General features: G+C 43.6%; 1 protein-coding gene across 7 annotated transcripts in view; it reads right to left on the bottom strand.

The window, feature by feature from the left end:
* Nucleotides 1-23461, bottom strand: part of srsf5a (serine and arginine rich splicing factor 5a) — a 43052-nt gene extending 19591 nt beyond the window's left edge. For 2 of the 7 annotated variants that reach the window (XR_010964170.1, XM_067991298.1), the window contains exons 1-5: nucleotides 23357-23461; nucleotides 6290-6521; nucleotides 4756-4900; nucleotides 4582-4652; nucleotides 2424-2543 (exon numbers count right to left, since the gene is read on the bottom strand). Coding sequence is in view for 6 of the 7 variants with exons in the window: in XM_067991298.1 (XP_067847399.1) it covers nucleotides 2424-2543; nucleotides 4582-4652; nucleotides 4756-4878 (314 nt within the window). In the remaining variant the exon portion in view is untranslated. Of the gene's footprint in view, nucleotides 1-2423; nucleotides 2544-4581; nucleotides 4653-4755; nucleotides 4901-6270; nucleotides 6522-23356 lie in introns of those variants that run through there. The other 5 variants (XM_067991297.1, XM_067991294.1, XM_067991295.1 and 2 more) reach the window with 5 other exon arrangements.
* Nucleotides 23462-24021: the final 560 nt, after the last annotated feature.

Consider the following 24021-nt stretch of genomic DNA (forward strand, 5'->3'; position numbering starts at 1 on the left):
TACTATCTTATATTTATGGCCCCTAGTTCTGGTCTCTACCACAAGTGGAAACATCTTCTCTATGTCTACCCATCAAACCCTTTCATTATCTTAAAGACCTCTATCAGGTCACTCCCCAGGTCGTCTTCTTTCTAGAGAAAAAAGCCCCAATTTTTCGAGAGAAAAGAGCCCCAATTTGTTCAATCTTTCCTGATAGATATAAACTCTCAGTTCTGGTATCATCCTAGTAAATTTTTTTTGCACCTTCTCCAGTGCCTCTATACCCTTTTTTAAAAACAATATGGAGTCCACAACTGTGCACAGTACTCCAAGTGTGGTCTAACGAAGGTTTTATACAAGTTTAACATAACTGCTCTGCTTTTTAATTCTATCCCTCTAGAAATGAACCCCAGTACTTGAATTGCTTTTTTTTTTAAATGGCCTTATTAGCCTGCGTCACCTACCTTTAGTGATTTTTCTATCTGTACTCCCAGATCCCCCTGCTCCACTACCTCATTTAGGTTCTTATTTTCCAAGGAGTATGTGGCCTCCTTATTCTTCCTACCAAAAAGGTACCACCTCACACTTAAGCCTTACGATACTGATTGTGCTTCAGTGGTGATTTGAGCACGGAGATGCAGTTACATTGTTCACTGCATCACTGTGGACAAAGGCGCACATACTCAATGAGAACCGCTATCATATTCAAGTTAGTTTCTACTGATTGAGGAACCAACTGTTAGGACAGCTCTTCTCAATCACAAGAAACTGAAAGGCAGTTTACTGCTACACAAGAGTTTTAGAAAACTTTAAAACAAGTATGTTCAGGTTTTTTTTTGCTGACAAGGTAGGTAAACGCAGCTTATGTGGTACAAGTGTTACTGTTCTGAGTTAGTCAATTACAACTGAGGCAGCACAACCGGTTGCAGTTCCGTAGGGCTGGGAGTGGGGGAAGAAATCGTCCATGTTCTTATTCCTGATCACTATTCTCGTGACCGCTGCTGGAAACTCTAAGTGTGTGGATGTCGTGAGGATAGAACTAGGCTTGGTTGTGATGCTCCCCAAGACCAAATAGTCTATAGACAGTCCACAACTGAGTAAGATATTGGAAGGCTGTTGGTCCATGTAGAAAAATATGCAGCGGAGAGGCAGTGCATTCAAGTGAGGAGAAAAAACTGTGAAGTAGAAAAAATCCCCCCAAAAAGCATGTTAAAAGTGGGGACCACAATGGGACAAGCTGTACTGCTTCAGGCTCAAAAATGAAAACTCTTGAAGGTGGTATTGCTTACTCCAATAACAGCCCCCTTCTGTGGCTTTACACTAACCATTGACACCACACCAAAGACGCAAGACAAGATTAATTAACTCTGATTTTGCTGGGGAGGCAGGGAACACACATAAGACACCAATCTCAGGATACATTTACACAATAGACCTAGTGGCAGAGCAAAATGACTCCCTACTTCAGGGAGTTTCACTCGCTTCATTCAACATCAGGTTGGGCTGACTCCAGATTTAGGCTACATTTACATTGTAACTGTAGGGTTTATTTGGCAGTGACACTACAGTGTCAGCTTAACTCAGTGGTACCATTCTCATCTCAATAAGAATGTCATGGGTTCAAGCCCCACTGCAGGACTTGAACAAATAATCTAGGGTGACAAGTATTTCATTGACTGCAGAGCACTTAGGGTTGTCCTGAGGGTGTGAAAGATGCTACAAAATTGCAAGAGCTTTCTTTAACTTGTGCAAATGCATCCTAAAACAAGAACAAATCTGTTTATAGAAAAGCTTCTCCAAAAGCAAGGGGCAGGGAAGAGCAGCAGCTTTGCAAATGTGATTGTTCACGAAGCTTTTGCTTGATAAATAAATTGATAATGCACTTTTAATATTTCTACATGGTCTTAATAGGTATGGTATGGGTTCTATTGAAGGGAAACATTTCTGTGTGGGAACATTCTTCTACTTTTTTGACCGAATGTTATCTAGCTTTTGTTTGAATATTGCAATCAGCTCTTCAACCATTACTCCCACTTAGAACAGTTTAGAATACTATAATGTGGAAATTACTGTTACGCAAATGTTTACGGCACCGGTATCAAATTCTCCTTTACTGTTATCTTGTCTTGCCCACTGTGCTAACTATAACTTTCTACTTTAGGAACAATCTGTTTTGCTTTCATTCCAAGCATTACTTCCACTGTTGTCAACATTGGTCTTTTTTCTGTTATCCTTTTTCCCTATTCTCTACTCGTTATTGAATGTTTTCATTGTACTCAATCTTTTTTCCATCGTAAGCCTAACCCTAAACTCCACATATCACAGACCAGTGCTTCCATATTTGTTTTGTGCTTTGCAAGCATATAATTTAAACCCAAAGCCCAACATTTCCTTTCCAAGAACATGAACATTGTTATTACAAAGGATTTATCTGAGGAACTCACCTTCCCTCTCCTCCTCCACCTCCGTTACCACGCGATCTGCGATAACTGAAGCGTGGTGGGATTCTGCCTCCTCTGCGCCAACCTCCTCTTGATCGTGATCGAGCATATTCAATTGTAACCCTACGAAGATGATCCAGAAGGTTAAATAAATTTCCTTTCAAATTTATTGCAACTACATTTCAGGAACTAAAGGAAAAGTCACCACCCCACCCCGCACCCCCCCCACCCCCAAATCTTCTCCCCTCTCCCGAAGACACCAACTCCTGCCAGGGTATGGTTCCACGAATACATGGCATCATCTGGCATAAGCCTAGACAATGATCGTCAGCAGGCATTTTGACCACGTGTTGGATGCAGCCCACTTCCATTCTCACCTGATGTCCACATGTGCACATTCCAAAAGGGATTAACGGACAACGATCAGGAGTGGAACCCTGGTTGATTTTGCTCCCCCCAAGTGGGGCTGAAGACAATTTTAATACCTCTCGTGCCACCATAGCTGAGATCAGCTAACTCAGCAAAGATTAGGGGGATCAAAATTGGGACCTTCTGGTCTGTGTGGCTCATATACATGCTGCCTTTATTAAATGAGTCAAAGAGCCACAAGGTTTAATGTGTTATTTTCAGGTTTAACTTAAGATTCTGAGTGCAACAGTAAATTCTAGGTATCGGTGTTGAATCAGTATAAAATAAAATGCAATAAGTGGCTAAAGTGTAATAAACTATAATCACTAGAATTTGTAACAAACTTATTTCTTAACCAGAGGTCCCCACCTCCAAGTTTAAACCACTGTGAACACATATATAAAATGTAGTAAAACTTTTTAAATTCACATCTTCATATCTCTTCTGTTGTCATATGTCAAAAGTGTATTTTAAGTAGTAATAGCTGAAAGAAATTGATATAACCAGTGCTCCCTTCCAGTTGCTAGCTTGTTCCTTACAGCTGTAATAAATAACGTTCTGAAGAAAATTCAATTGCAAGAATTACACAAGATCAGAATTATTCTACAACTGCTGCACTCTGCCTGCATCAAATGTTTCGATGTGATTCCCAGCTAGACATTCTTGGAACAAAGTGGGTATGTAGCAATTATTGTGATTGTAGCAATGGATAAAAAAAAAGCTTCAGATAGGAGACAGCAAAAGACAAAGAGTTTAAACTTGAATCAAAATTAAATTTTCTGTTATATTTGATAACAGCCTTCCTCCTCCCTCCACCAAAAAAATACAGCTGAACAACTATTTATGATATAACCAGAATGTGAAAAACTAGACTATTCCTAAATCAGTAAGTTAGGTGTAAGAAGGCCATGTTCAACAATCAGTCTCAAAAATCTATTTGCTGAGAACAAGCCAATTTATCAATTGAGGCTGGATCCTAATACAGGCTTACAGAATCCTATCTGTAAAGATCTTTCAACTAATAGGAATGCACAGAGAGGGGGAATTGGAGTTGCCAAGATCCCACAGCTAATACAAATGCATGGAGCCACATTTCAAAGTTTGTCAACTCTTCACAATTATCTCACCATTATGAATATGAAACAGGGAGGGAACTTCTGCCTGATTAGGAGTCAGGAAATCGGTCCTGAGTTCCAGAAATCTTATCCACTTTGCAAGGTTCAGTCATGCTTCTGCTCACCATAGTCTAAAATGGATGGGGAGGATGAATTCTACTCATGGCGTTTTAAAAATAAACGTGAATATATTTATAAAACTGTCCCACTTCTTTCAAGTGTACTGAGAAAGGTTCAGTGGAAAAAGGTGGATTTCAAAGAGCCGTCCATGGGTAAAACAGTAACACAAGTATTTATTTTTCTCATTGCACTAGTGCATTCACTCCTGCATTAAAAGAGCACCCATATTGAACAAATGTTTAGTATGGCAAGCTGTAAGTGTTAATTATATGTGGAATTGACTGAAGAGGGACTGAACAGATTAGGTAACAGATCTGTCCATCAGTGTACCAAGACTGATATGTGCTGGTCCCTGAGGTTGAAGATGACATGCACTACATGCTCATTGGTAACATTCTACATCTGCATTAATATGGATAGCAATAATATAGACAGAAAATGTAAACAGCTTTGCATTCTCTTTGTTTGGTGAGTCTTGCCCCACATTAATTGTAATGCTGAATGGGGTGAAAGATTACCTTTCATTGCACAGTTCTTTCCCATTCAATTCATAGACTGCATCATCAGCATCTCTGTGATCTTCAAATTCCTGGAATAGAACAACTGGCTGCAAATTACCTTTCTAACAGATGCACAGGGAATGATATGTAGAATGAAGGGCAGTGAGTCATCAAGTTTCACTTTGCACTTACAACAAAACCAAAACCATTTTTTAAGTTGATTTCTCGAATGCGTCCATATCCCTTGAAAAACCTCTCAACATCCTTCTCTCGGGCATGAGGGCTCAAGCGGCCGATGAACACTCGGCAACTCATTTTAACTCAGATGTAGTTGAACCTGATTTCGTTAAAACATTAAACATTTAAAAATATTAAATTCAAAGCAGAACACAGCACTTGCTAAGGAAAATAAAAGACACATTTTGCAATTTACATGTTAATTAAACTAAACTGCTAATTTATTTGGATCCTATTTTACAAGGCAATTTTGCTAATTTAGCAGTTACCTAGATGGGTTTAATGTGCATAGTACACTCCAGCACTTAAAATTGTACAGAACCAAACTTAAAGGGATCCCTTTCATATTCAAACACAACTTTATTCAAGATTTACAGAATCTGTTTTTCTGTGATTAGAAGCCAACATAACATTGGAAATGATAGATTAGTAAGCTCCAAACTAAATCGTTACCTAGTCATTCCAGGTTATAAAAATAAAATAGTACAACCAATCAAAAGACAAGAAATTAAATGATGAAACCTAAAGGTATTCTTGTAAGCCATCACCTCAGTTTGACTATGCAATGAAGTAAGTCAAATTTAGCCTATCATATTGTAGATGCTAGGGATGCAAAACTCAGTAAGTCAAAAATTTATGGCTTACAATTTTTCTTTCCCAAAGAAAAAGTTGGGAATTTGGGCAGGGGGAGTTTCTACAAGAAATGAATCGATTACTGGAGATGTTCCTATAGAGGCAGCTGTAACATTTACATAGCTCATATGGAACCTCCAGTGGTAGAGATCAGTTACTGCAATGATACAGGACTAAATAATCCTGTACTTTACACTTTAAGACTGCAATATTTTGACATTGCATTGGGATTGTAAATCCATAATGTAGAACTACTGGACAGCAGGCCTAGATGATGACAAAAGGCTGGTATGCCAAAATAACAAGTTTAAAATGTACCACACAGGCACATTGGGAGCATGCATCGGCACTGGAAAGAATTCACATGTCCATCCAGGCCAGTTGCATTCCCCATCATCAAAGTTCCATCTCTACTACTCATGGACTAGCTGATTGGAGCTAATTTAAAACCCTGCTGCATTAGACACAGTGCATAATTTTGATATATAAAATAATTTCCACCTCTTCTGACCATCATGATTCATTTAAAGAGCTGAACTTCCATTGTACAAATCTCAATTTTGATTTAGTTGGTAACATTAAGTCATCATCTCAGCCAAAGAAGATGGCGTTTTATTACTAATAGCAATAGGCTGGTCTGCAATATCGTATCAGAAGAATGAAAACTTCTGCATAAATTATTAGCCATCTCGAGCATATACTGGCTTTAAATTCTACCATTCTTAAAGGCTGACACTGAAACTTGCTACTCTTGATTTGACATAATCTATGCAAGTATTCAGTTATAAACAAAATGTACATGAACATTATCTGGGACAGGTACAAATTAGCTTTTACCAGCAACTAGGAAACGTACATCCGGTTTCAAGGCTGTACAGAAAAGCAGCTAGAAAAGAACAGCTGATCCTAGTCAGACCAGATTGGTATCCAGGGTCTTCAATGCCACAGTTCTGGCATACCTGCAGTACACAGATGAGCAAAGCAACTGGATTTCCATACTCTAGCAATTTATTACATAACAATCTGGACTAGGGCCAGTCCACAGTGAGGCCTGTTTCTGCGAGTCTCATTTACTCTTTTTTCTTTCTCTGTAACAAAAAATAAATAAAAAAAATCTTTAATGTGAAAAAGAGGATCTTTATTACTGCCTCTTTTTTTAATCCATCTCCTTCCATTTTCTTGGTTGCAGGTTTTGTTTCACTGCCATGTTTTTCTTCTGCATTTCTGTTTCTCCAATTAGTCTTTCATTTCCTCAGTTCCAGCCCCATCCATTTTAATATCCCCACCATCCCACATCATTATCCTGTTTACCGACAAAAATGCATGCGTGCTACTTCCGCAACTGTGGCATCACAACAGCCACTGTTTCTCCACCATGAGCGTGTTATTTTACATAGATTTTAAATGTACTCTGAAAATGTAATCATTAGAAATCATCAAAATCATTTTACACAGGAATTAGTCATGATACAAAAGTTACTTGAAGTTATTACAGACACCGTAATATGGATGGACAGGCGAAGCTTGGTACAAAGTCCTTTCAGGACTCACTTCAAAAGAATTCTGCAGGGATGTAGGAAAACCTTTAGACAAATTGCAAATCATAAAACAATGAAATCAGGTCAAATCTCAAAGAAAATTTCAGTTGCAATTTTCAGAGAAACCCAGCGATGCAGACCAATTCAATCTTCCTTCATCCAACATAATCAGTTGATAAAATTTTACTATACATTTTGAAAGTCAGTAATGCAGCCCCTCCCACATGTACCGACAAGTGGTACTTGCAGTATACATTTTTCTAACTTTGCAAAATATAGTTTAATATAATTATTTTTCTTATTAATGACTCCCTGCATTCCCTGCTGCTTTCCATGCAGTAGTCACTGATATTAAAATATTTGACAGTGTAACTGCAACAAAAAACAACAAAGGTGCATTAAATTAAATTCAAAATTGTAGCAATGTGTAATCTACTTGGAGCTAGGCACTGAATCTAACTGTATAAAATAAAGAATGCTGCACTACCATATTCGAGTACAATGGAGGAATCAACAGAATGGGAAATGTAATCAATAACCAAATATTCCCACTCACATGCAGTCCGCCCCAGTTTCCAAGATAGTGAGTGCTACAGCGACAGATATAGACTCACTATTGTGTGTCAGCGTACATGCAATGGAGATGAAGAGGGAAGTGCGGCTGCTTGGTTTCAGGCTGCAATTAGACTATTGCTTTAAAAAAAATTGAGGATGCACATTCTTTCCATCTCCCACTCCCCCTTCCCCCGAGACCACACACCTCCCTCATCCAAGAAGATTGTATCTATTAGACTCTGCTCTACAACTTTTATCTATTGTGTAGGAAACAAAGACTTGGAAAGTTATATACAGAAATACATATATAGAAGTTACAACATGGAAACAGGCCATTCAGCCCAACCATTCCATGTCGGCATTTAAACTCCACCCATGCAAACAGTTCTAATCACATTTCCCCATCCTATTCCCATATCCTTTCAATCCTTTTTTTCTTCATCCACTTATCCAAGTTAATCTTAAATGTTGACATAGTTTCTGTCTCACCCACTAACTCTGGAAGTGAATTCCACAGCCTCACAACTTTGTATGAAGAAGTTTTTCCTGCCCTCTGATCTTGTATCTATGGCCCCTCGTTCTTGGCCCCTCAATTACTGGAAACAGTCTGCTTCTATCTACCCTGTCCCATCCCTATCATAATTTTAAACACTTCTAACATATTGCCCCATAATCTGCATTGTTCTAATGACAAAAGTCCTAATTTTTCCAAATCTTTCGATGCTACCTAAAAGTTGTTATTGTTTCAGCTACTCCTTTTTGAATCTGCATGATGCTGATCAACTCCATTTACACTATGCTGCAGCAAAGCTGTATTTAAATCAATTTAGAATGGTTTGCCCAAAATGATAAGCTCAACACCACTGAAGTGGTACTGAAACCTGGTGCTTTAGCCAAAAATAAACTAATGAGAGACTGAAGAGGCACCTTAATCTCAACCAATATGCCAAGAAATACAATTTACCCAATGCCAACGCCCAAACTTATTTGCAAATGCAATAGTTGCACTTCAGCCTATTTGATCAAACATTTTGCAACCCATTGTAAGAAATCCTTCACCACTAGAAAAACATTAATGGGTGCCATTCATTTATGAGTCATCATCCAATTTGCTGAGAATTGAAAACACAAAAGGGTGGGAAATTGTTATGTTTGGATCATGATGAACTACAGAACAATATTTAAAAGGTGTGTCCATAATAGGGCATGTACACAACAGGGATGAACAGAAATGGATCCTGCCTAGGATTGAATACATTAATATTAATATCTTCACTCTAGCACTGATCTCATGCCTTTAAAATGGCCACTATTTTCATTCAGAGGTGATGATCCAACCTTTGAGACTCTGCTATGCTGTTGGAATGAAGTCAAAAATCCAGCTTCTTTTCACCTCTGCAAAAAAGCTAGTTTATCTAAGAATGAAACGCCTCACTTTTAGACACAGTTTAGTTTAATTCAAAAATTCCTCAGCTGAGGCTGTGAACTGCTCGCTCCAGTCAGGCACTGGAAGGTGCACTAGAGCAAATTATCTGCCTCTCATCTGGAGAATGACATTTGACACAGTGAGAGCAAAATAAGGGCAAATTAATTCTCTCCCGCCCCCCAAAGAAAAACATTAGTTACTTAAAGTATTTTCCTTTTGAAAGTGTAGACAGTAATATTTCTAAAGGCAGTTACGTACAAGTAGAAACAATCTGTAGCAGTAGCACAGACAGAAAGGCCTTGATATGGCTAAGCACACAATATGTACTTACATAATTGGACACATTTATCTACTTTATCAAGACTTCTTCCCTCTATGACGATACCCATCCTCCATTCCAAAGTTTTTGAAGTACTGCACCATCAGTTCTACAAAGATTAGAGGTTATATAGACCAGTGTTGTCCAATATGTTAGCCACACGTAGCTAATTGGGAATCCAGATGTAGGTAATTGCATTTCTGATGAGTAACTAAAAAATGAGTAACAGACACCATCGTTGGGTATGTGATGTCAACACTCATTCACTGGGCAAATGCATGTGCACTTTAATCTTTTTGTGTGTTTGTTGGTAAAATAGTAAGACAAAAAGCAGAGTGAGAGAATGTTTGATTGTTGTGAGTGCTTTACTTCCTTGGCTACTGAATGGTGGTAGATGTTTGATAACTAAATATACATAAGAAGTGCATTTACCCTGCCTTACATGCAAGGTGTTTTCTACTAAAATTAGTGCACGTGGTACGGTAGCATAGTGGTTATGTTACTGGGCTAGTAATCCAGAGGCCTGAACTAAAATCCAGAGTCATGAGTTCAAATCCCGCCACGGCAGCTGGCGAATTTAAATTCAATTAATTAAATAAAAATCTGGAATTAAAATACTAGTATCAGTAATGATGGCCATGAAACTACCGGATTGTCGTAAAAACCCATCTGGTTCACTAATGTCCTTCAGGGAAGGAAGCCTGCCGCCCTTACCCGGTCTGGCCTATATGTGACTCCAGACCCACAGCAATGTGGTTGATTCTTAATTGCCCTCTGAAATGGCCTAGCAAGCCACTCAGTTGTAAAATCTCGCTACGAAAAGTCATAATAAGAATAAAACCGGACGGACCACCCGGCATCGGACCACTAGGCACCGGACACGACAACGGCAAAACACCAAGCCCAGTCGACCCTGCAAGGTCCTCCTTACCAACATCTGGGGACTTGTGCCAAAATTGGGAGAGCTGTCCCACAGACTAGTCAAGCAACAGCCTGACATAGCCATACTCACAGAATCATATCTTTCAGCCAACGTCCCAGACTCTTCCATCACCATCCCTGGGTATGTCCTGTCCCACCGGCAGGACAGACCCACCAGAGGTGGCGGTACAGTGATATACAGTCAGGAGGGAGTGGCCCTGGGAGTCCTCAACATTCACTCTGGACCCCATGAAATCTCCTGCTGATTACCACCTACCGTCCTCCCTCAGCTGATGAATCAGTCCTCCTCCATGTTGAACACCACTTGGAGGAAGCACTGAGGGTAGCAAGGGCACAAAATGTACTCTGGGTGGGGGACTTCAATGTCCATCACCAAGAGTGGCTCGGTAGCACCACTACTGACCGAGCTGGCCGAGTCCTGAAGGACATAGCTGCTAGACTGGGCCTGCGGCAGGTGGTGAGCGAACCAACACGAGGGAAAAACTTACTTGACCTCGTCCTCACCAATCCACCTGTCGCAAATGCATCTGTCCATGACAGTATTGGTAGGAGTGACCACCGCACAGTCCTCGTGGAGATGAAATCCCGTCTTCGCACTGAGGACACCATCCAACGTGTTGTGTGGCACTACCACCGTGCTAAATGGGATAGATTCAGAACAGATCTAGCAGCTCAAAACTGGGCATCCATGAGGCGCTGTGGGCCATCAGCAGCAGCAGAATTGTATTCCAGCACAATCTGTAACCTCATGGCCCGGCATATTCCTCACTCTACCATTACCAACAAGCCAGGGGATCAACCCTGGTTCAATGAGTGTAGAAGAGCATGCCAGGAGCAGCACCAGGCGTACCTAAAAATGAGGTGCCAACCTGGTGAAGCCACAACTCAGGACGACATGCATGCTAAACAGCGGAAGCAACATGCTATAGACAGAGCTAAGCGATTCGACAACCAACGGATCAGATCAAAGCTCTGCAGTCCTGCCACATCCAGTCGTGAATGGTGGTGGACAATTAAACAACTAACGGGAGGAGGAGGCTCTGCAAACATCCCCATTCTCAATGATGGCAGAGTCCAGCACGTGAGTGCAAAAGACAAGGCTGAAGCGTTTGCAACCATCTTCAGCCAGAAGTGCCGAGTGGATAATCCATCTCAGCCTCCTCCCGATATCCCCACCATCACGGAAGCCAGTCTTCGGCCAATTCGATTCACTCCACGTGATATCAAGAAACGGCTGAGTGCACTGGATACAGCAAAGGCTATGGGCCCCGACAACATCCCAGCTGTAGTGCTGAAGACTTGTGCTCCAGAACTAGCTGCGCCTCTAGCCAAGCTGTTCCAGTACAGCTACAACACTGGCATCCACCTGACAATGTGGAAAATTGCCCAGGTATGTCCTGTCCACAAAAAGCAGGACAAATCCAATCCGGCCAATTACCGCCCCATCAGTCTACTCTCAATGATCAGCAAAGTGATGGAAGGTGTCGTCGACAGTGCTATCAAGCGGCACTTACTCACCAATAACCTGCTCACCGATGCTCAGTTTGGGTTCCGCCAGGACCACTCGGCTCCAGACCTCATTACAGCCTTGGTCCAAACATGGACAAAAGAGCTGAATTCCAGAGGTGAGGTGAGAGTGACTGCCCTTGACATCAAGGCAGCATTTGACCGAGTGTGGCACCAAGGAGCCCTAGTAAAATTGAAGTCAATGGGAATCAGGGGGAAAACTCTCCAGTGGCTGGAGTCATACCTAGCACAAAGGAAGAAGGTAGTGGTTGTTGGAGGCCAATCATCTCAGCCCCAGGGCATTGCTGCAGGAGTTCCTCAGGGCAGAGTCCTTGGCCCAACCATCTTCAGCTGCTTCATCAATGACCTTCCCTCCATCATAAGGTCAGAAATGGGGATGTTCGCTGATGACTGCACAGTGTTCAGTTCCATTCGCAACCCCTCAGATAATGAAGCAGTCCGAGCCTTCATGCAGCAAGACCTGGACAACATCCAGGCTTGGGCTCATAAGTGGCAAGTAACATTCGTGCCAGATAAGTGCCAGGCAATGACCATCTCCAACAAGAGAGAGTCTAACCACCTCCCCTTGACATTCAACGGCATTACCATCGCCGAATCCCCCACCATCAACATCCTGGGGGTCACCATTGACCAGAAACTTAAATGGACCAGCCATATAAATACCGTGGCTACGAGAGCAGGTCAGAGGCTGGGTATTCTGCGGCGAGTGACTCACCTCCTGACTCCCCAAAGCCTTTCCACCATCTACAAGGCACAAGTCAGGAGTGTGATGGAATACTCTCCACTTGCCTGGATGAGTGCAGCTCCAACAACACTCAAGAAGCTCGACACCATCCAAGATAAAGCAGCCCGCTTCATTGGCACCCCATCCACCACACTAAACATTCACTCCCTTCACCACCGGCGCACTGTGGCTGCAGTGTGCACCATCCACAGGATGCACTGCAGCAACTCGCCAAGGCTTCTTCGACAGCACCTCCCAAACCCGCGACCTCTACCACCTAGAAGGACAAGGGCAGCAGGCGCATGGGAACAACACCACCTGCACGTTCCCCTCCAAGTCACACACCATCCCGACTTGGAAATATATCGCCGTTCCTTCATTGTCGCTGGGTCAGAATCCTGGAACTCCCTTCCTAACAGCACTGTGGGAGAACCGTCACCACACGGACTGTAGCGGTTCAAGAAGGCGGCTCACCACCACCTTCTCGAGGGCAATAAATGCCGGCCTTGCCAGCGACGCCCACATCCCGTGAACGAATAAAAAAAAAACATCTGTGGCTTGTCCGCAATTTCTATTGGAAAGCACTGATATAGACACCGTGACACTTGAGTAGTGAGGTGATACCCCTTCAATCATCTGAAGGCAGATAGTCATGCTGCTGGCACAAGCCCGCCTGGAACCTCACCTAACTGACCTTTACATGAGCCTGGAAATAAAAATCAGCCAGGCTATTTAACAATGGCAATCAATATGTCAAGCCTAATCCTGTCCTTTACCTGGCATCTACATATACACATTCCTGAGTTATTGGATAATGTTTTGGAGTAGAAAAGTTGGACAGTTTTTCTGCCCCCAAGGACACTTAAGGCCCATTGTGGAACTCCACTGGTGTTACAGCTGAGATCAGCTAATCACTCAATATCTGAAAATGGAAGTAATCCAGGTCTGAAGAGCCTAGTGTTACAACCAGCATTGTACATGAGCTGTCATTTAAATTTACGACACTACCACATGTTGTGAAGAAAATGAAGTAAGAGTGCAGCCATGTGGTACACACTTTTACATGGATTTCAGTAAGGCCTTCGATAAAGTCCCCCACAGGAGACTGGTCAAGAAGGTACGAGCCCATGGAATCCAGGGTGCCTTGGCACTTTGGATACAAAACTGGCTTAGTGGCAGAAGGCAGAGGGTGATGGTCGAAGGTTGTTTTTGTGACTGGAAGCCTGTGGCCAGTGGGGTACCACAGGGATCGGTGCTGGGTCCCTTGCTGTTTGTGGTCTACATTAATGACTTGGATATGAATGTAAAAGGTATGATCAGTAAGTTCGCTGATGATACAAAGATTGGTAGGGTGGTAAATAGCGAGGAGGATAGCCTCAGTCTGCAGGACGATATAGATGGGTTGGTCAGATGGGCGGAACAGTGGCAAATGGAATTTAACCCGGAAAAGTGCGAGGTGATGCACTTTGGAGGGACGAACAAGGCAAGGGAATACACAATGAATGGGAGGACCCTAGGCAAGACAGAGGGATCTTGGTGTGCAAGTTCACAGATCCCTGAAGGCGGCGGAACAGGTAGATAAGGTGGTAAAGAAGGCATATGGGATACTTGCCTTTATTAGCCGAGGCATAGAATATAAGAGCAAGGAGGTTATGATGGAGCTGTATAAAACACTGGTTAGGCCACAGCTGGAGTACTGTGTGCAGTTCTGGTCGCCACACTACAGGAAGGATGTGATCGCTTTGGAGAGGGTGCAGAGGAGATTCACCAGGATGTTACCAGGGCTGGAGCGCTTCAGCTATGAAGAGAGACTGGGAAGATTGGGTTTGTTTTCCTTGGAGCAGAGGAGGCTGAGGGGGGACATGATTGAGGTGTACAAAATTATGAGGGGCACAGATAGGATGGATACTAAGGAGCTTTTTCCCTTCGTTGAGGGTTCTATAACAAGGGGACATAGATTCAAGGTAAAAGGTGGGAGGTTTAGAGGGGATTTGAGAAAGAACTTTTTCACCCAGAGGGTGGTTGGAGTCTGGAACTCACTGTCTGAAAGGGTTGTGGAGGCAGGAACCCTCACAACATTCAAGAAGCATTTGGATGAGCACTTGAAATGCCATAGCATACAAGGCTACGGACCAAATGCTGGAATATGGGATTAGAGTAGACAGGGCTGATGGCCGGCGCGGACACGATGGGCCGAAGGGCCTCTATCCGTGCTGTATAACTTTATGACTCTCTAACTCTATGACTATTGCAGCTTTCAAGATGGTAGAGATACAGAAAATTCTTCGGGTGGGAGTCAGAGGCAGAGACTGCAAAAGAGGCCCAGGGGATAAAAACTTCTGGGCCTCATGCTTTTGTGGGGGGGGGGGTTGGGGGAGTTGGATCATTCCCTGCTCTTCAGCCCCCGCACCCTTGATTCCTGTCCCTCGTTCAAATCAGCCCTTAGGAGTTAGGTGTTTTCTTTCAGCAGACTACTAAATAACATGGCTACTTCTAGCTTCCCATGAATTCAGCCAGCAGTAGCAATCAGCAAGATGTCCTACTGTAGCAAAAAGTGAACATGGTGACACAAGGCGGCTATCAGGCACACAGAGTACATCCCCTGTGAAACATGTTTTTACTTATGGACACAAAGAGATACAACTGAATTAGTGCAAGGAACCAGACACTGGAGTTATGTCCTATTAAACAAATGTTTGGGAGCTTGACTTAAAAATATATATTTTTCTTCAGCAATTTTCTCTGCTCCTTTCTGAAGCCAGTGACTCCTTGATATGACATAGTTTCATGGGCACCCTACAGTTTCTCAACCGAGTGGTCACGATTCATATGTGAGCCATGACAGTAAATGTTAGCAAGCTATTTGATCATAGACGGCAAGACAGCCGAATTCAATCTTGTCCACACATGCACCATTCCAGGAGTCACTGGAGTGTGATTAGGAGTGGCGATCTTTGCTCCTACCTAATCTAAGAGCACTGAGGTTAACTGTAATACCCCTAATTGTTAATCTGGCAGATACCTGCTATCTTATTCCTGACAATGATCGAACATCCCCCTGGTCTCTATGACATCAAGGGAGCTCTTGACCCTTTTCCTTAAAGTCAGTTAATGCTACCCCATGGCTCCCAGGAATCAGCTTTCATGCTGAAGATACCCACCTCTAACACTATACCACTTCTCTTGCTGCTAAATTACTTATCTGACATCATGTCCTGTACAAGTCACAACTTTTTCCAGCTCAATATTGGTCCCTGCCAGAAACTTCACTCCTTGCCAATGACCAGATAGATCCCCTACCCCAGCCACTCTCAAGCTGACCCAAAACATTCACAATCTTGTTGACCTGTTTGCCTATGAGCTGAGCTTTAAATTCCACAACCAATTGCGCCTCGTACGCTTTCGGGGTCTGAAATGGGCGCAACAAAGTCCAATGCAGCAGCGTGATGTTCCGCACCGGAAAACCGCTGGAAGTGCACGCGACACCACATTGGTCCGGGCGTGCGATGGGCATCCACCTGCAACAAATGCAGGTATCATTAAAATATAGTAATCAGGGCCCTTTTGTTAAATTGTTGTCAGTGCACGCCTGAAATGTCACTTCCTTAACTCTCCCAGCAAATCATGGCTGGAACAATCGGTAAGCAGCTTTCACCAGCAGTATTTAAAGGGATCCTCACCTATATCAAGGTAAGACTCTGGTTAGTCGTTTTAGGTTGCTGGGGTGCTTCTGGGCCAGGTTTTTGGCTGTTTTGGCAATTGTTTCTCTGTTTAATACTTTTGCATAATGAGATTGTGGTGGGCAAAAACTGTTTCACAGGATTTGCCTGTTCTGAATTACTCAACATGGAAATTCTGCTAGGCTTACCATTAAGGCTCCCAAATCAGAAGAAGCAGCAGCAAGGAAGGCAAGAAAGACTTGCATAGGCTCCACGAAGGGGGTGAAGGAGGCAAGGGCGCAGGAGGCACTATAGCACGTGGCTATTCAGGAACAGAACATCAATATTGAACCTCACAGAGGAGCAGTGTGTACGGCGGTTACATTTCAACAGGGAGACAGTCACTTAACTGTGCCACCTGTTGCAGTAAGAATTGGAGCCCAACACCAGGACATGCACTGCACTGTATGTGGGAGTGAAGGTCATTGCAGCTCTAAATTTTTATACCTCTGGCTCCTTCCAAACCGCTTCTGGTGACATCTGCAAATTCAGTCAGTTTGCTGTGCAGAGCCATCCAGCAGTTCCTTGATACACTGTGAGGCGTCAACAGCTCATTACCTTCCCCATGGAGGCTGATAAACAGGAACAGCATTGGGATTTGCCTGCATTGCTGGATTTCCACAGGTTCAGGGCACCATAGGCTGCATGCACATAGTCCCGCATGCTCCCCATTACGAACAAGCTGTTTCTCAGGAAGGGCTTCCATTCGTTCAATGTTCAGGCAGCGACTCATGCAGGTTTGTGCCCATTTTCCTGGTAGTAGTCACAACGCTTTCGTACTGCACCAGTCCTCAATGCCCTCTCTCTTCCACCCAGACCATCGGGTAGCAAGCTGGCTGCTGGGCGACAAGGGCTATCCCCTCATCAGCTAGCTCATGACTCCTGTCAGGAACTCGGGCACAGGCTTCGATATTATGAGAGCCATGCAGCAACAAGTGTTCTGATTTGGTAGACCACTAACAACGGTTCCGCTGTCTGGACAACTCTTGTGTGCTCTTTTACCTATTCTAATGCTCCCGAGGTAGTTACCTAGTGGCTACAGCTTGGGAGGTGTAAGATTGCTGAACTTCTGCTGAGGGCACTTGAGATGGCCGTGGTGCGCAACCAAGGAGCTTTAGCCATTTGATGACCTGGTTGCCGACTGTCAGGACTCTGTTTCGGCCGGGGCAGTCTGGCACAAAGGGCACTGCTTGAGAGGATGGCAGAGGAGCAGGAGTGCTGTCACCCTGAGGGAGGACAGCAGATGCCTCTCCCATGGAGCCAATGCCTCTCGGGAATGCGCCACTGTTCTGCACAGGAACAGAGTTCAGGTGTGCTAGGAGGCTCTTGTAGCCCCAATCCACGCCATGCGCAAAAACAGCACACACTTGAAGCTTGACTCCTCCACGCCCTTCGACACTGTGCGCAAGCTTGCTGGCAGGCAGTCTAGCACACTTAGGTCCCTGTGGATTATCATTAGTCTTCTTATGTATTGTGGGCCCTCAGTGTGCTCATATGTACCCTGCACAGCACGGCTAGGATGCGAACTCTTACTCCGGCGAACTGCTTCTTGGGCCATTCTAACCCTGCCCTCGCTCCTGTGCACTCAAGCTGGTGCATCTCTTCGTGCAGATCTCTCTAGCTTTCCCTCTGAACGACACACGGTGCCAACTCTCTGAGCTGGTATCTGCAAGTGTACAGTTGAGTGTCGGCTCCTGTTGTGCAGTGCTACCCTCTTATTCTTCTTCTGCCTCCTGAGGGCTGATTGGTGCTTCTGGAGCTCAAATGGAAAAAAGAAGCAAGAGTTACCATTTAGTGGCATAGGTTGGCGATAGATAGTTGGCTTCTGAAAACAGCAGCAATTTGTCATGTATTTTGTGTAAGGATGACAATTAAGTGACAAAGGAAGGAGGTAAAGATGGTTTAGAACACCGCAGGACTTCTCCAGCCTCGCCAGGTGCTATGGTCCTGATGCTCCCCCGCCCACTTTTCAAGTGGGCATATGGATGAATCGTGGGTCTACTCATGTGGCTGCCTGCTCCCTGTTATTGTGTGGGCCTTGCCCTGCACGAAAGAAAGGTGTCAGTGTTAGAGTAGCGAGAACTTTTGAGGATGTGCATGTCAGAGTAGAATAATGCTGCTGGCGTGTGAAAGATTGCAGAGGTGAGAGAAGGTGAGGGAAGTAATTGTGAGGAGAGTAGCAGATGCAGTGTTCTGCAGTAGGAGGTGGAGTAAATGTATTGTAGTGTTTGGAGGAAGTACTGGGAATCGGGAGAGGAAAAGGTTGAGTGCGCTGGGGCAAATGGTAGTGTAAAGCTAAGCAGAGAGAAAAAAAAATGTTAGGAGGCTTACCTTAGCTATCCTCGTGTCGTAATTACATTTTTTTCGGCATTGCAGCTATGTCCTGGGGGGGGGGGCGGGGGGGAGATGCTTCTGGCACTCTTGTGCTCTGCTACCTCTGCCCACCCGTGTCAGGCAGCTTACCTGGATATCTTCCTTCCTACTATTTTAATTAAGGGAGGGACATGAATTTGGGGCCTTCTTTGTGGCCACGTAATAAGGAATGCACTCCTTATTACGGAATGCTGCCCCATTCTGCACGAGAATGCACTTACAGCAATTCTTATCCCCCATATCATCACCAACACTTTCTTTCCACAACATTGCCCACCTCCAGCTCTCTGCATGCCAGATTTTACTATCCTCATATGCTCCTTGCTGCTCCATTCCTCCATGAATCCCAACTTATCCAAATCTGTACATGGATCCTACCTCAGACTGAGTCTCACTCATCTAACAGTCCTGTCCATTCAGACCTACTTTGGCACCCCATTTCCCCAGTGCATCAAATTTAAAATCTTTATCCACTACAGATCCCTCTACAGCCTTGCCCCATCCTACCTACAAGTTCTGATCCTCCAACTTCGGCCCGCTCTGCATCCATCCTCCCCTCACACCACTACTGGTTGCATAGCCTTCAGTCTCCTCTGTCCTACTCTCAAACTCACTCGCCAAACTCTCAGACTCTTACCATTTTTAAAACCTTGTCAAAACCCACCTCTTTGATCCAAGCTTTCCTAACCTCACTCTTTCTGGCTATTTGTGAAATGCTTTAGGATATTTCTATATATTAAACACACAATATAAATGCAAGTTGTTGTTAGTTCTGGAGGTAAATGCAACAACTTGCTTTTATATCGCACCATTAACATATTACATAAGAAAAAGGAGTAGGCCATATGGCCCCTGGAGCCTGCTCCACCATTCAGTAAGAACATGGCTGATCGTCGACCACAACTCCACTTTCCCGCCCGATCTCCATATCCCTTGATTCCCTTAGTGTCTAAAAATCTATTGAGCTCAGCCTTGAATATACTCAATAACTGAGCATCCACAGCACTCTGGGATAGAGAATTCCAAATATTCACAACCCTCTTGAGTGAAGAAATTCCTCCTCATCTCAGTCCTAAATGTTTAACCCCTTATCCTGAGACTATGTCCCCTAGTTCTAGATTCTCCAGCCAGGGGAAATATCCTCTCAGCATCCACCCTGTCAAGTCCTCTTAGAATCTTATATGTTATAATGAGATCACCTCTCATTCTTCTAAACTAAAGAGTATCAGTAGTAAAACTTCCCAAGATGCTTCACAGGAGCGATTATAAAACAAAATTTGACACCGAGCCACATAAGGAGATATTAGGACAGGGGACCAAAAGCTTGGTCAAAGAGGTAGGTTTTAAGGAGCGTCTTAAGAGAAAGAGGTAGAGAGTCGGAGATGTATAGGGAGGGAATGCCAGAGCTTAGGGCCCAGGCAGCTGAAGCACAGTCGCCAATGGTGGAGTGAAGAAAATCTTGGATGGGCAAGAGGCCAGAATTGGATGAGCGCAGAGATCTTGGAGGGTCGTATGGCTGGAGGAGGTTACAGAGATAGGGAGGGGCGAGGTCACGGGGGGATTTGAAAATAAAGATAAGAATTTTAAAATTGAGTCATTGCTGGACTGAGAGCCAATGTAGGTCAGCAAGGACCGTCAGCAAGGGTGATGGGTGAGCAGGATTTGGTGAGAGTTAGGATAAGGGCAGCAGAGTTTTGGATGGGCTCAAGTTTACGGAGGGTGCAAGGTGGGAGGCCGGCCAGGACAGCATTGGAAAAGTCGAGTCTACAGGTAACAAAGGCATGGATGAAAGTTTCAGCAGCAGATAAGCTGAAGTCGGGGCAGAGGCAGGTGATGTTAAGGGGGTGGAAGTAGGCGTTCTTGGTGATATGGGGTCGGAAGCTCAGCACAGAGTCAAACAGGACGTCAAGGTTGCGAACAATCTGGTTCAGCCTCAGACAGTGGCCAGGGAGAGGGACGGAGTCAGTGGCTAGGGAACAGAGTTTGTGGCATGGACCGAGGATAATTGGAGGAATTTTCTGCTCACCCAATACTGGATGTCGGAAAGCAGCGTGGCAAATAAGAAGGCAGTGGCGGGGTCGAGAGAGGTGGTGGTCAGGTAGAGCTGGGTGTTGTCAGCGTACACATGGAACCTGACGTGTGGTACTGAGCCATACAGATGAGGAAGATGCCAGAGGCTTGATCCTTGGTCTACTTCAGCTGTGAGGGGCACTGCAATATTTGTGTCCCTGGGATAGAGAAGAAGAAAATAAATATCCACAAGGGTTCATACTCCTGATAGTTATCCAAGGAACCCTACTATAAATGCACAGTGACAAAGATAGAATTGAGCTCAGCTGAAATACCCATGCAAGTAACCTACTGACAGTCACAAACTAGGCTCACATATATAAAATCTCCACTTGGAGAAGGTATCAGAAGGCTGCTTGGAACCTGTGTTAATATACTCAACTCCAAAAGGAGAAGAGAAGGGAGAAATCAGTAAACCGTAATCAAATGGGTACAGAATCAGGCTTGGTTGTGATGTCCGCCATAGTAAAATAGCCTTACATAGCATCAAATGAAGAATGGCCAACTGTGTGTGGTACCAGAAGACTGCTGATACCCATGGAAATGTACCCATTTAAGAATCAATGTCTTCAGCAAGGAGTAGACAGTTGCCAAAACATGTGGGAAAAAACCTTCAATATGTCCAGACTTCAAGGTTTACTGATAAAAGTTAAAAATTGTTGCCATGTTCAGACATCTTTGTATTTTTTTGGACTGAGAAAGTCTACCTGCTATGCATGAATCCTTCAAAATGAAGTAAAATATCAAACAAATTCATGAATAAGTGAAAGGGGATGGTGGGGAGAGAGAGAGAGAGAAGCAGCTCCTGTAAATGACCATGGACTAAAACTGATCCTGTTCATTGCTCTGAAAAAGTAACAATCTTTGCAAGTTAAAAAAAAATGATCCCAACAGTCATGTGTAGTTGCAGTAAGAGAATTGCAAAACTTAAAATTCTGCAACTATTTTGGAACTGTAAGTGACTCCCTAGTTTTCAGTACTGTATTTGAACACAGTACTTTGATGGTCAGTTTTCAGTACTGTATTTGAACACAGTACTTTGATGGTCATAGTTTTCAGTACTGTATTTGAACACAGTACTTTGATGGTCAGTTTTCAGTACTGTATTTGAACACAGTACTTTGATGGTCAGTTTTCAGTACTGTAGTTGAACACAGTACTTTGATGGTCAGTTTTCAGTACTGTATTTGAACACAGTACTTTGATGGTCATAGTTTTCAGTACTGTATTTGAATACAGTACTTTGATGGTCAGTTTTCAGTACTGTATTTGAACACAGTACTTTGATGGTCATAGTTTTCAGTACTGTATTTGAACACAGTACTTTGATGGTCAGTTTTCAGTACTGTATTTGAACACAGTACTTTGATGGTCATAGTTTTCAGTACTGTATTTGAACACAGTACTTTGATGGTCAGTTTTCAGTACTGTATTTGAACACAGTACTTTGATGGTCAGTTTTCAGTACTGTATTTGAACACAGTACTTTGATGGTCATAGTTTTCAGTACTGTATTTGAACACAGTACTTTGATGGTCATAGTTTTCAGTACTGTATTTGAACACTACTTTGATGGTCATAGTTTTCAGTACTGTATTTGAACACAGTACTTTGATGGTCATAGTTTTCAGTACTGTATTTGAACACAGTACTTTGATGGTCAGTTTTCAGTACTGTATTTGAACACAGTACTTTGATGGTCATAGTTTTCAGTACTGTATTTGAACACAGTACTTTGATGGTCATAGTTTTCAGTACTGTATTTGAACACAGTACTTAAGTCAATGCGGCTACCTACAAAACCATGAGAATTGGACAGAAAATGAGCCATATCACCGTAGCAAGATGATGATAAATCCAAACTAACCATTTATTTGAAACTTTAAAAAAAAAATTGTTCTAATTAAGTTGCATGTAACAACGTATTTCATCATTTACCTTTGATGAAACATATACAAACCCAAGCCCTTCCCAAGAAGTATTTTGAACACACATCACTAACACTTCCCCAACACCCCAGAGGAAAAAAACACCCACCACCGACATTTTTAAATTATTACTTCTTCAAAAAGGAACTCAGTTCAGGTTGACCATGACAAAATAAATGATCTCCACTTAAACAAATAGGCAACTGCCAGACGACTTTTTAAGCCCTGCATTTAGACAAAAATAAACATTTTATTTTTTGTTTTATAATAAATCCAAATAAAGCAACAAAACAATACTTGTACATGAAGCTTTCCCTGCACCCCCACCCCCACAGTCCGAGTCAAGTTAATGCAAGTCAATAAAACACATGTCCTGATCCCATTTCACTTTCATATTAAAATGATCGCTGTCAGAATTCCAAGTGTAATTTTGAGACGAAGGGGCGGGGGGTTCGATTCCCCCTCTGAGGAAGCCCGGGGTGGGGTGGGGGGGGGGGAAGTCACGGTCACATTTTATAACCTTTAATAAATGATTTAATACACTGACATGGCGGGTGTTTATAAACATGAGAGCGGGGGCCGGGTGGCCGCGCTCCCCGAAGCCTCGGCTCCCTCAGAAGGCAATCGGCCCTCCAAAAAAAAAACACAGGAGCCGCGCAACAACCTTACCCGTGACCCGCGCATCTCCCTCCCTCCCTCCCGCCCGGCCGGCCGACCGACCGGCCTCTCGGCCTCTCGCTGGCTCTCCGGGAGCCCACCCCGGCTCACACGCTCTCGGACGGTCGCGCACACACACACTTACTTCCTTTTTCTCTCCCTCACCCTCTCTCAAACCTCTCAACGGCTGACGACCAACAATGGCCGCCACCTCCGAAAGCACAAGGTAGATACTGGGGTGAGGCAAAAGAGTGGCCGCCCGTCACTTCCTCACCGACATCCCGCTCACACTGCCCCCTGCAGGCTGGGAGGGCCAGCCGTTCAAACCTCACCGCAGGAGCTTGTCTCGTTTCTTGCACGATGCTGTCTGAACTTACTGCTTAGATATTATATATTTATATTAATTACAAGCCCAAAACTAAACCCGGTGAGGGCAGGAATGGGGAAGATCAAGGTTACAGACTTCAACTTCTGATTTTATTTTGCTGCTGACGAAAATTTTAAATTGAAACCCCTAATAAGTAATGTTTCTGCATTATAAGACACAAAACATAAGAAACAGGAGCAGGAGCAGGCCATACGACCCCCTCGAGCCTGCTCCACCATTTAATAAGATCATGGCTGATTTTCGACCTGAACTAAACTTTCCCGCCCGATCCCCATATCCCTTGATTCCCTTAGAGTCCAAAAATCTATCGCTCTCAGCCTTGAATATATTCAATGACTAAGCATCCTCTGAGGTAGAGAATTAAAAAGATTCACAACCCTCTGAGTGAAGAAATTTCTCCTCATCTCAGTCCTAAATGGCCA

This window comes from Heptranchias perlo, chromosome 10 (genome assembly GCF_035084215.1).
Source record: "Heptranchias perlo isolate sHepPer1 chromosome 10, sHepPer1.hap1, whole genome shotgun sequence".
Lineage (NCBI taxonomy): Eukaryota > Metazoa > Chordata > Chondrichthyes > Hexanchiformes > Hexanchidae > Heptranchias > Heptranchias perlo.